Source organism: Dermacentor variabilis, chromosome 11 (assembly GCF_050947875.1).
Source record: "Dermacentor variabilis isolate Ectoservices chromosome 11, ASM5094787v1, whole genome shotgun sequence".
In the NCBI taxonomy this organism is placed as follows: Eukaryota; Metazoa; Arthropoda; class Arachnida; order Ixodida; family Ixodidae; genus Dermacentor; species Dermacentor variabilis.
In genome coordinates this window covers 46,830,229-46,843,635 of record NC_134578.1, presented here as the reverse complement: position 1 = coordinate 46,843,635, position 13,407 = coordinate 46,830,229, and the positions used below count along the sequence as shown (strand labels likewise).

The window sequence follows — 13,407 nt, the reverse complement described above, 5'->3', positions numbered from 1 at the left end:
ACGGCGTGCCTCATAATCAGAAAGTGGTTTTGGCACGTAAAACCCCAAATATTATTATTATTATTATTATTATTATTATTATTATTATTATGAACCCATCCTCATTCCCTGCATTTACCCGGCCACATCCCACTACCCGAGTTGAAAGGGTTAGGGGTATTGATTCGGGCCAACGACATTTCCCTAACAAGGGGGCCTCTGTGGAGCAGCACGAAGTCAGCGACTTCACTAAACAGACAAACAGCCATGTCGGCCTTAAGGGACACAAGCCCAACAGAACCTCGATTTGGCTTAACACAAAAGATCTCAAGGCAAACAACCATGAAGACCACAAAAGCCGTCTCTGGGCCAACGCGACCGCATCCTGGTGTACCGCGACCAGTTCTGGCTCTGGGTTCCAGAAGGACAATGGAAAACACGTGGATCGACTGGAAAACACTGAATTCGAGCGGCGTAAACGTATGCATAATAACTTGACGCAGAGTTTTTCCACTGACTCGTCAAAAATCACGACAGGGTGACCCCTGGATCCATTCTTGCTTTTGCAAACATTTCATCAAGAGACGGTGCCCTCCTCCTTCAAAATCCATCACAGCGTGCTAACTAAACTTGGTGCGACCACTGGACAAACGAGCGGAAACGGGTTGATCGCCTGCTTATAGAACGGGTGCAAGAAATCGACAGTTAGAAATACAACATCCGGGATAACAAAAAGTCAAGCTACCCGTGGAAGGACTGCTGGGGAAAGCAAGCACTGCGAAAGGATTTTGATCGTATTTTCCCAACTACCACAAATAGGCCACATCCCTCGTGTCGGGATTCGTGCGAAGCGTTTGTAGCTAACCTGCAGACAGCCACGCGCTAGGTGGTACATGAACGTAGATGAACATCAACCGAGCTGGCCTTGATGAGATTCCAGCTTGGAGTGTGAGAGGCCAGATTATGTCGCTGACAATGCGGAGGGAAACCTGGGGTGAGGTTATAATGTCATTCCTGAGTTGAAGTGACAACTACATTGATGCCAGCGTTAAATTTCCAACACGCGCCAGAAGATTGGCAGTCGCTGCTTAAATGATGGAAGGGGCTCCTTAATTAGGCACATCGTGAGAAAATCAGTTTTCCGAAAAAAAAAACGCAGTCGAGTGCTAAGAAAAAAAACACATGTAAAGCTTCGAATCAAGAATATATCGAAGTAAACAGCAACCTGAGTTCATCTGCCGAGGTCAGGCATTCCGAGTCTTGCTTTACCCTTTTGCAATTTTAGCACCTGCTGAGTAACAAACATAGTTTTCCCTTTTTGAAGAAAATAAAACAGGACCTGCTCAAAAATTGTGTGGTTCAGCTTGGAACTGGGGACGCACGTGTTACGTACGTAAGGAAGGAATACAGAAGTGACAAAAAAATTGTTGTTCGAGCTGTCAATGGTCACGACAATACGCTAATTCCCTGATTCCTTGTTTCAAGCTTTTCCTTACAGTGCTATCGGTTTTCAGGAGACATACCGCGTATGTCCAATTCGAAACCGAGAAATCAGAAGCGCGCCGTCACAGTTAGACCATTAACGTGCTGCGGACGGAATGTAATGGAGTTCACGTACATGACTGTACTTTCGAAGCTATTCAACTTCGCACCACTTGCACTGCAGTAATTGTCCGTGTCATCTAAGACAGTGCAAACTGCTACCCAGTCTGGTACGACAATGCCTAAGTTATCCGCATAAGCGAGCAGGGCAAAAGGAGGGCAACCATGGTGGAAGTAGGAACCTGCCAATTCTGTTGTCACTGGACAGCGTTTGCAGAATTGGTTCAGAAGCGCTGTATTTACAGCAATTGTTTTATTAATAATGGCACACCGATATGCAAGGTGGGACTGGAACACTAATAGCGCGAACGTATGTAGGCAGTGCCGACGAGGTGTAGCAATTTTAGGTTAGTACTGAACGTTTAGTCGGGGCAACGGGGCCACGTTTTCTATTCCTCGTTGCCCCGCCTCCAAAAATTTACTGCTATAAACTGCTAGTGGTTTTCAGGATGGTCTTCTGACACGCCACTCAACAACTGTAAGGGAATCATTGTGCGAATGTTCCACCGGCTATTAAGCCAATAAGCCTCGTGTACGCCCACTTCATTTTAATACAATCCAAGGCTTTTAAGGAGAGGACCACAAACATACAGCAATTGTACATGCCACGAGAAGACTTGCATATGTGAAATTATATTCAATAAGTCTCTAGATATTGGAATCGTTCCTTCATCGTGGAAACTTGCAAGAGTAATACCCTTGTATAAAACAGGCAGGAAGACAGACATAACGAATTACAGACCAATTTCTTTAACTTCCCAATCGTGCAAAATGCTGGAACATATTATTTACAAACACATAATAGATTTTCTGGAGTCCAACACCATTCTAACTTATGTTCAGCACGGCTTTAGACGCGGTTTTAGTACTATCACGCAGTTAACCGACTTCACCCATGACATCGCTTATCAGTTGGATCTCGGTAAACAGATTGATGCTATCTTCATTGATTTTTCTAAAGCTTTCGATTCATTACTTCAATCCCACCTCTTGCAAAAATAAATGCAATACTAAAAAAATCCCATCTGGTCAATTGGATCGCTAGTTTCCTTTCTAACCGGTCCCAATACGTCGAGTTTAGTTCTGCAAGGTCATCCATACTTGAAGTAGGCTCCGGGGTTCCTCAAGGATCCGTCCTGGGTCCTTTATTGTTTTTAATTTATGTCAATGACGTCCCAAAACATGTTTCTTCTAATATTCGTCTTTATGCTGACGATTGCGTCTTATCCGACGTGATTGATTCCCTGAATAGTTTTCAGCGATTAAACGATTCCTTTGTCTCTTTCAGTGCTTGGTGTGAAAAATGGAAAATGAACATTAATTTAAAGAAAACGGTTGTTTTGTCCTTCACGAAAAGAGCAGCACCTGTAATTGCGACATATTCATTGAATGGGTCACCTTTAACCTGAGTTCGACAATACAAATACCTTGGTGTAACATTTACTCACAATCTCTCATGGACTACACACATTGACCAAACATGTTCAAAGGCCCTAAAACAGCTTGGATACCTACGTCGTACTATGCAAAAGGCTCCGAAGGCAACAAAACTTTTAATGTATAAAACTCTTGTTCGCCCCATTATCGATTATGCCGCAACAGTCTGGTCACCACATAACCAAAACAACATAATCAAACTAGAAGCAGTTCAGAAAAAAGCCATCCGTTTCATTTTACATCGGTATAACCGCTATTTTTCACCCTCGTCTGCCCTCCCTACACTGAATCTAACATTACTTTCAGTACGTCGTGATGGGGAATCATTAAAATTTTTGCACAACATAATTAACAAGTCATACCAGACTTCAAACACAGTTTGCATATATTTCACCAAGCCTTCTTGCACGCGTAATTTCCACGAGCTTAATCTTACACCTCTCTATGCCCGTACAAATACCTTCAAGTACAGCTTCTTTCCCCGCACAATAGAAGTATGGAATTCCTTGCCTGGCTGCCTTCGTTCACTCTCGAAAAGCGAATTCGAAAGTGCTGTCTATGAAAATCAGTATATGTAACTACTTAAATCAGGTTTAGTTTATACTTTATGTGTGCGTATTTCTGTGTCATTGCTTTTTATGAATCGATGAAAACAATTTGTAAGATTTTGTAAACGATTGTAACGATGTTGTAAGAGTCATTGTTGATTTTTCTTTTTTTTCTTTATTTTTGTTCAGCACTGTTTTTACCCACTCCTGCAATAGCCCTCCTGTGGGGCTGCAGTATGTATAAATAAATAAATAAATAAATATGCAGCGTGGATAAACAGAGGCCAACACAGCTGGTGCATTAAAATACCAAAAAGCAGGAAGCACCTGCAAACAAAGGCGGCAGGTTGAAATGCATGTGCTCTGACACACTGTCCCAAGCTAATAGAAGGGTACGACGTTTGGAACATCCAAGAGTGCAGAAATATCTGTCCATACGTGAGTGAAAATTGTCACTGTGGCACTTTACGTACATTTCGCTTTCTGAATGACAAGTAAGCACTCTCTGGAAGCCCACATCTGCTGAGCGCCAAACCCTTTACCTCTCTTTAGTCTTAAAAGGTGTTCGCCCGGTGGCCGAAACTGCCGTGGTGCGTGCAGTGAGATGGCTATGGCGTACACAGATTGAGTGCTGCCTGCAGCACGTCTGAAGCCAGGAGCGACACAAGTTAGTTTTCGCCGCACTTTTCGCTCTTAGTTTTCGCCACAAAACGATCACACTAAAGACGCATGTTGCGCGGCGCCGACTGTAATCTTTCTTGAAGAAAGCTTTGTTCAGTAAAGGGCGTAGTCACGCTATTCGGGAGCCGTTCTTGTGGACCTGCACCCTACATGTTTGCACGGCGCCAGCAGACTCACAGGTACATCTGGCTTCGAACAATCCCATTCATCCCATTCGACCCCACAGGAAAGCACAACAGCGAGAGAGCTTTGGAACGAAATGCGGCACATATTTCTGGCTCGGATTGCAGGCCATGGTTGCTTAGTCACTATGGTGCTGGGCTTTTAAGCACGAGGGCGCGCGATGCGATCCTGGCCAAGGCGGCCGGATTTCGATGGGGGCGAAATGCCAAAACCCCCGTGTATTTACATTTAGGTGCAGGTTATAGAACCCCTGGTCATCTATATTTGAGGAGTCCCCGAGTACGGCTTGCCTCATAATCGGATCATGGTTTTGGCACGTAAAACTCCCTAACTTTTTTACTGGTTCTGATCGGCTTTCCTCGTAGCGGGCAGAATCTGCCAATATCATGAGCCGGGCTCCTGTCTCATCTCGGTGCCCTACACTGTGACAGGCACCCGCCGCTCAGAACAAATTGTCGCAGTGTGTTCTTCTCGTCAAGTAATGACCCTCGGCAAGGTATTTCGAGACGTCTCTTTAACCTTTCTTTGCAGCCGTTCCATTCGGCTAGACCGAAAGGAAGGAAAACGCTTGTTTCAGGATTTTCAAGACAAAATGAGGGAAATAAAACAGTGCTTTTTCAATCGCAGGCTTACACTTTCTAACACCTCTACGCCTACATTTCTAACCATTAGGGAGGCACAAAAAGGTTAAGTACCGCCATTTTCGCGTATTCACCTGATGTTCAGTCACGGGCGCTGCCAGACGGAACACGGGAGCCGCGACATCGCTCAGCGGAGAGCCTCACCCCCGCCACCTTATTAAGTATTACGGCGCCTAGGCAATCAAAGTGATTGGCGAAAAGCCTGGCGAATTCTCTACTATGGTGAGTCGTCTGCCAAGGTTTCACTTGGCGCAATTTGTTGGCACTCCACGGGGCTGCGACGAGCTCCCGTGTTACCGCAGGAAGTGGCCGCGCCTTTTCATAGCATGACATAAGTAAATGGAAAAATTTGGTGACTCACGGCATAAACACTTTATTATTAGAATAACTGCTCAACTATAATCGGTTTTGTTGCTTTGCCGGTTCGTACAGCAATCCCTTACTCCCTGTATACTTACCTGTGATAGCGGATGCAGTAGCTAGGTTTTAGTGCTTCTAGAGTGGGCTGGCTGCCTTCCAATCATCGCCGTTTTCTCCTAGCATCCGTACTCAAAGAAACACTGACCACGATTGTCCACCGCCTTTTCATGCATTTGTGTGTGCACTTTGCTCAACGGGAATTATTCAATGAACTGATTTAGAGGTCCGCTGTAAATATTTCGATCGTTTTTTTTATTTCACCAAGCTCTTTTAGAGAAGTTCATGACGCAGCGGAAAAATAAGGTCAGAGAAGTTTTCCTTTTATAGCCGAGACCGGCTTGTGCAAGCAGTTTTCCGTTTCCTGCGTATGTCATCGAATTGATTATTATGTTATTCAATCGCGTCGAAGAGACCGACCACCAGTGTTCGATTTAGCATGATTAGTCGCAACGACGGATATTTCCACTAAAATTATATCTGTAATTTCATAGCTCAAGCATGTGCATTGTTTTGAAAACATCCATTTTCAAGTACATTCTCCATGACCTGGTTTGAATACCCACAATCAATAAAAACATACCTTGAGGCAAAGAGCGAAAAAACGAAAAATAAACAAACACGCCGACTAGAGAAGGAAACCAAGTCACAGCGCTTCGTTTTCTTCGTTTCCTTCTCTTGTGCTCAGTTTTATTCTCGCGCTTTGCCTCAAGTTATGCAGTACGAGATAGCCCACCAGTCTGTGCTCTTGAATAAGAACCGTTGCACAGTAAATAAAAATGAATGCGTGAACGTGAGCATAAATGCCCTTTCTCTTTCATCGCTAAACAGTCGAATATATTTATGAAAAAATATATGTAAATAGACATGCAGCCTTGACACATACAGGTGATCAAACAATTTAACCAAGACAAGTAAAAGTAAATCAATTAATGGTTTCTCAATCGAGAAAGGCTGGAAAGCTTAGCTCTTATTCTAACTTTTAAAAACTAAATGGCGAAAGAAAAAGCTTTATAAACTTGCGTGGGAAATAGATCGTATGTGGATTTCATAGCAGCATTAGGGCGTGTGCATATCTCACGTTGAGAAACTGCATGTGTACGATGATCACAGGGTCCGCATTACAGTATGGATTGTCAATACTGTTGCGTTTCTCATTTACCACAGTTGTACGCGGCATCACTGCTCGACAAATATTGCTTCACGGGTAGCGTGAACCTATGAAAGCCCCTTCACGCTGCATCGTCATTTTCTCAGAACCACAGAGCTGGGGAATAAATCACGGTCACCTGAGACTGAGGGTCAAGCATTTAGGTACCACATCTTCTGCTGTTCGACCACCCAGAGCTGCAGAGCTGGCAGGCGTGACGAGCGCACTCCGGACTAGAGCGAATGCTATTCTTCGTCTCATCTTGGAAGTAGTGTTAGGGCGTCGTCACGCCGTACTTCTTCAGATTGGTTTCTGATATCGAGTAATAACGGCATAGCCCGTGGTAACAGACATGCAGCTCGCCATGTCATAGCCTTGGATAGGCGTGGCTTCAGGCAACACATATCAGCACACCTTTGTGTACAGTCATGAGAGTTTCCGGCTTGGAACAATTGAATCGTTTATTGACGGATGCCAAGGCATGAACACCACAAAATGTTAGCTCTTAATATATAAATATTGTCAGTTAAATACGGATGCCATTGTTGTAAGCCTAGTTCAAATAGCAGAAAATGGGCACTTCAAGGACCACAGCTGCTTGTGATGTATACATTTTATGGGTCGCTGACATTCACTGACATGACTGCCAGTGAATATGAAGTGAACATGACTGTCAGTGTCAGTATGGTCACTGACATGACAGGCTTAATGACTTTCTTTGTATTAGGAGCTTTTCACGGGTAAAACAGTCATTGTTAGTAGGAGCCTTAATTATCTTGGGAAGTTTGTTCATGCATCCTGTGTTTATATAGATTCAGTGACACCTCAAAAATGACAGATAGTGCACTTTGCATTTTTTATGTATTTATAACGAACACAACGTATGCGGAGACAGCGTAAATATCATTCATTCCTAAGTAATTCTACTTCTTCTACTAGTAGCAGTTCTCATAAATAACGCGTATGCAGTATCCAATGTTGACCATGTCTTTTTTATCTTTTTACTAATACAGCTGCCAGTGTTCCACTTGAAATAGAAGGCCACATTTCTGTTATATCTGCATGTGGCTCAAAACTATTGTTGGCAAGTTATGACCTACCGTAGTACACAGAGCACAATATGTTCAGTGAGCAATTAAAACTAAGGAACAGAAATAAATGACATAAATTAAAAAACCTAGCCATATTATACCCTATGTTCAAATCTATATCTAAAGTAAATTGCAAAGAACGTTATGTACATGCCTAACGGAGTGTATTTATAGAAGAGCCATAAGATTGGCGGTGGAGATAAGTAAAGTTGCATAGTATCTTATAAAGGAATGAAACCCTGTGTATACAGCATTCCTATTTTATTTTGCAGCCCGCTTGCATTTGACGAACTATACAATTCGCAACCGACGTGAGTATGATGTTATGTTGTGATATCTTCATGAAAAAAAAGCGAAATGTTTGGTTATTATTTGTAAGCTTTCTTCTGAATTGCGGATGACAAAGTCAGAAGAAGTTTTTGCTGACAGTAGGAGTACCCTGCTGTAGGAGTACCATGCAGCGTGAAATGTAATCGCCCACTCGGCCAGCATTTTGTATGCGCCTATGGTACGTTTCTGTTGCGAGAACAACACGCCGATGGCCATTAACATTAGCGAGAAAAAATGCAAACAATCGCCTGCATGCACCACTGTCTTTGTTGACGAGAGAGATATGCCTTACTTTGAATATTGCCCAGTGTTCATATGTTCTAGTACGTTAGTAAAGCTGTCAGAAGCATTTTAGTACTCGCTGTTTTCGAATCAATTAAAACATTCACTATTGGGCTCTCAATGGATGGATATTTTCTTACGTTCAAATCCTTTTTTTTAACATTTTTTCGTACCTTTTATACGTAGTTACGTGACCAGTGATAACTCTTTGTGTAATAAATACTTTTGCATTGAATCTTGCGTACTGCTTCTTTGTACATTATTCTATGCAATGAATTAGAATAAAGAAAACTGAGCAGTGGCTTTTCATACTATGGGCGATTGTCTCGGGAAAAAAAAATCTGTTGCAAGTTACATTCATCAGTCTTTTAATTATAACGCTGTTTCGCTCCAAGCTATGCCGGGGTATCATGGTGGTTTGTTGCACACTTTATTGTCGGCATTACGTACCTGCCAAGTGGCGTTTGTTTGAAACTTACCAATTCATAGTTATGATGGTTGATGGAACGCTTATATTTTAGGAATGTTTTAAATAAAATAAAAGATGTTTCATCTGTTTTATAATGAAACCACCGGAAAGGTTTGAACTACATGGGGTTTACAAGATAAAAATGTGAAAGCAGCTTTGTGACAAAAGTTGTATTTTTTTTAATGGGTTGTCCTATCTTAACCTGAGTGACGCCTGTCGTGAGCACGCTGAAGAAAAAGCAATCAGCATACTGAGCCTGTTCACGGAAGATGTCATTTAGATCAAGTGAAACATGCGCTTCAAGGCAAGATGCATTTTTGAATACGGGGTTTACTGCCCGTTCCGTCCGAAACAGTGAATGCAGAGAGCAACTCAGCCACAATGGTAGTGTACACGTAGCGTGCGGACGCACAGCACTCATGACACAAACGCAAGGCACACCCGTGCCCTCGATCTGCCACAAATCCGGCAGGACGACACGTTAACAGAGCGTCTGCATCGCTACGTCGGTTTTTTAGCCAAGCGCACTTGTAGTATTGGTAGAGCCTATAATGCTTCGCACATAAATCACGCACGCGCACGATAGTGGGCAGTACGACGGCAATGATGGCGACGACGTTGGGAGTGCGTCTCGGGTACCGAATAATTGATATCGCAGTAAAAGTTTGCAAAGAAACAAAAGTACAAAAAGGAAAATAATGAGAAGGTGTAACTAGGGGTTAGTGTTGCAGGTTGCATGGATGCAGCGCTAAAGGGAAAATATTCAAGTTTCACAATGCGAGCGTCAAGAATTTACCATTGTACGATGTGTGGTCAGCAAAGGTTTTTTTCTCCTCAATCTGTGTAAGACTGTGTTCTCTGTAAGCCCGTGATGGGGTATTATGGAAAGAAAAAAAGTTATACTGTCCTATTGCGGTCATTGCACGCGTTTAGATAATTATGTGCTATTTGCGACGACGATCATGGTGGAGGGTCAGTTAGAGGCTCCTTTATATAGGCCATGGCTGATGTAAACGGTAGTGAGGATTTAGACATGCTTTTCCAATTGATGATTGCAGCTTACCAAGAATAAATTTGTCTTGGTGCAATTGAACTTTTAATACGAGCTTATGATGATCTCGTATCACTGAGATTAGATTCTAAAAGAGCTATGCATACCCAAGCTTTGGTTATTTCATAAAACTTTATTGAATGCACAGATCTCTACCTGAGCCATACCTGTTAAGCGATCGAGAACAAATCATTGCTTGTGAATTTGAACGTTGAGCTATTTATTTACTTATTTGCTGTGGTTCTAACGGTGTCATGTTTCTTTATCTGGTATCTTCATCATTATGTTCTGGACGACAGCCAACATCGATGATCACATGACTGGGAAGTAGCCGCACAATATATGTTAACTACACAGCTTCTCTGAAGCAGAAAAGTGGAAGTTAAGGCACAATTTCCAACTATACTTAAAGAGTGGACTTTAGTACGAGTGACAAAAAACGCAAGAAAAGATTAATAGCCCGCTATTTCCGCTCCCATAAATTTTCTGCTTACAATCGTAACCTGCAGATCGTTTAGCACTCACCTTTATCTGATATGCTTAAAGGAAAAAAAATGGAAGCAAGGAACCGTCGTAAGTATTTTGAAAACGAGCACAATGCGGTGTCACTTCACAGGAAGCAAAATGGAAAGCTAAGCTAGTTGGAAAACTTGCATCTTGCCTACTGTATTAGTGCACTGAAGACGAAAACGAAGAGAGAAGAGAGGACTCAGTTGTGAGTAAGAGCCTTGCCCTATCTACTTTTCTCTTCGTTTTCCGTTTTTGGGCGCTAGAACAATAGTGAGCTTCACAGGAAGCCTTAGCGATAAACTGCATGTACACTAGTGGAATGCGCAAGCAACGCCGGGAATGAACCGCCGAGGTGTGTGTACTATATACACGCCGATTCTAATTACATGTCTAAATTCCGGTAGCTGCAGCAAGAGGTGCTGAGTGAGTGGATTAAAATTCCGCGAGAGCCAAGGCTTTGTATAACGTAAGCAAGATTATGATATGAATTTCCCACCACACTAATTTGCTTAAAGATAGCTTTTAACATTGTAATTACGCCATCTGACACAGCTACGTTTTTGCAGAATGTAGGCAACAACTACCCAAGGCCTGTGTATTTCCGCAAAGTGAGTACCCTTTCAACAACTTGAGAATCTCTAAGCAGTGTAAGCAAGAAAATTGTTGTGCTGTGGGCTAGCCTTGTAGTAAACCTGGCTGTTTCAAAAAGTCTGCAATCGTAAACCTCAGTAATTTGAACATATTTCAAGATATATCATAAGCTTTGAAGCTTTCTGCTTGTGCAATAAAGAAGTTGCCGTTCACAAAATATTCTCTTCTGCAATTTTGCAATAAAATCATGAACGACAGAATGAGCAAATTTTCTTATTCGCATGCAAACTCGACATACTCACAAATTAGTTATTATAAGTGCCACTGACGTCTCTTTTTGTCAGCCTTCTGAACAAGTAGAGAGCTTTTTGTAGCCTATGTCTGAGTAAACAGTGAATAAACATATTTTTAAATGTTCAGTTCCTTGGCGCAGAACTTGCTGTTGAGTGTTAGAAAATAATGCGGTATTTTTTTCAGAAAGTAATAAAACACAGAGGCACATGGTGTGGCAAGATATGAATTCGTTGTTAAATTAAAGTACTTATTTGCATACAAACGTCTTCTCACTTAATAATTAACTGACATCATTTGTTCCGCTTGCTACGTTCATTGAGACGAGTTGATCTGACCAGGCGCCCAGCATGTCAATATCTTTGTGACTGATTCAATTAAGCGCTGTTATGCGTGAAGTACTCGCGCAAATTTAGAACTGCCAAGAATGAGAAGCAGTAATTAAATATAGGATGACTAAGAACAGGAAAAGTCATTGGCAGCGAGAGGGGAAAACAGGGAGGAAAACAAGAACATGATGACCAAGTAAGCACGTGGAAGAAAAGGGTGCGGAGTAGCATTCACTTGGTGAAAGGGCCTGGCGCTGAGTCATGCTCCCTCAAGGGCTGCACAAGATAGGGCCAACCTTTCCCTTCCTCACAAAGAACCACTTCTTTCTCTCTGATGGGAGCAAGGGTTCAGGAAGCAGGTCACCGGGTTGGAGCGTGTTTGGAGGAATAGCCAGACGTGGAGTGCCACGCAAGCGTCTGCTTGGTGCGTTTCTGTCAGTTAGCAGAATAAACGTACGAACTCAGTTGGCGGCAGAAACACGAATTTAATTTAACCACGCAATAAAAATGACCAATCGAACAAGTTGCGGATCCCACGAACTCCAGAAATCAATGTAGGCGAAGCTTAGTACGCTGTTTGCTTTGAGTGATGATAATTAGCGGTGATGTTGGCGGCGAATGTGCAATTTATTCAGCACTTAGCCGATTACAAGAGTGGCGGGTTCACGTTAAATGTTGCTTTGCGTGCACCACTGCTGTTTGTCTGCGTCAGCGGGCCTTCGATGTGTTGCGAGACCACGTATATGAGCACACAAACGTTGAACCCTCCCGCGTCTAGCCGTAGCAGGTTAGCCGTGTCTGTGGAAAGGGGGATCCGCAGGGTTGAGCCGATGCCGGGTGTTTGGAACTTTCAGTCCCACCGGCAGGGGCAACACACCTCTTTGGCCTCTGCTTCACATAGACGCACCTCCACACTGACCCACCTGAAAAAAATTGGCAGTAACCTTTTCCTGTACTCCTCTCCAACCTTCGGCTTTCTCTCCCGCCTTTTCATTTTTCCTGTCCTTTTTCTGACTTCCGAATTTCCCAGCAGTAAGGGTTAAATTTGTGCGGCTTGCCAGTTTTGTCTATGCTGCATTTATTTATTTATTTATTTATTTATTTATTTATTTATTTATTTATTTACTTACGTATTTAAGATACTTTCAAGGCCCGAAGGCCTTACAGAAAGGAGCTGGTGGATGTAACAAAAAAAAGAAAGAAAAAAAACTGGCGTTGGCAGGGCCTCCCTTGCAGGAACTTATGTCACGTCCCCCTGTTCGGCTGCATGGTGGGTGGTTGGCATGGCTGCCAAAAACCCGATCTATACTTATAGAGAATGCTTTCCCTGAACTCCCTGATCGCCCTCCGAAACGAAGGCACACCGAAGATTTCTGCCAGTTTTTCGGACGCCAAGTCCACAAGTTCCCCCGTTTTGATGGTTTTCCCTCTTAAAGACCACACAGACCCGTGCGAAACATTTCACAGTTCCTTGTTTCAATATCTGTGACGGAAGTTTTTGGTCCAGGTTAGAATTCGTCGCGGACGGCTAGCGGTGATCTCCTCTGAGTTCCACGATCAGAAGCAATATGAGAACCTGCAGAAAATAGCATCATTCGGGAAGACCCAAGTAACAGTGACTCCGCACCGTACTATAACCACCACCCGTCGCGTTGTCTCAGACGATGATTTGAGCAAGCTGACTGAGTTTGAACTCTTGCAGGGCTTCAGTGAGCAGAATTTTATCAATGTCAGAACAATTTAGATGAGGCGGGACGTCAAACAAATCGAGACTGAGCACCTGATACACTCCTTCACAACTGTCCGGCCCGCGTTCATTCAGGCC

General features: G+C 43.0%; 1 protein-coding gene across 1 annotated transcript in view; it reads left to right on the top strand.

Annotated features, from left to right (window-relative positions):
• The window catches only part of LOC142563875 (uncharacterized), a 46,721-nt gene that overhangs the window by 16,446 nt on the left and 16,868 nt on the right, over positions 1 to 13,407 (top strand). The window contains exons 4-5 of the mRNA XM_075674552.1: positions 8,002 to 8,040; positions 10,938 to 10,979. Of these exons, the coding sequence (XP_075530667.1) occupies positions 8,002 to 8,040; positions 10,938 to 10,979 (81 nt within the window). The remainder of the gene's footprint in view (positions 1 to 8,001; positions 8,041 to 10,937; positions 10,980 to 13,407) is intronic.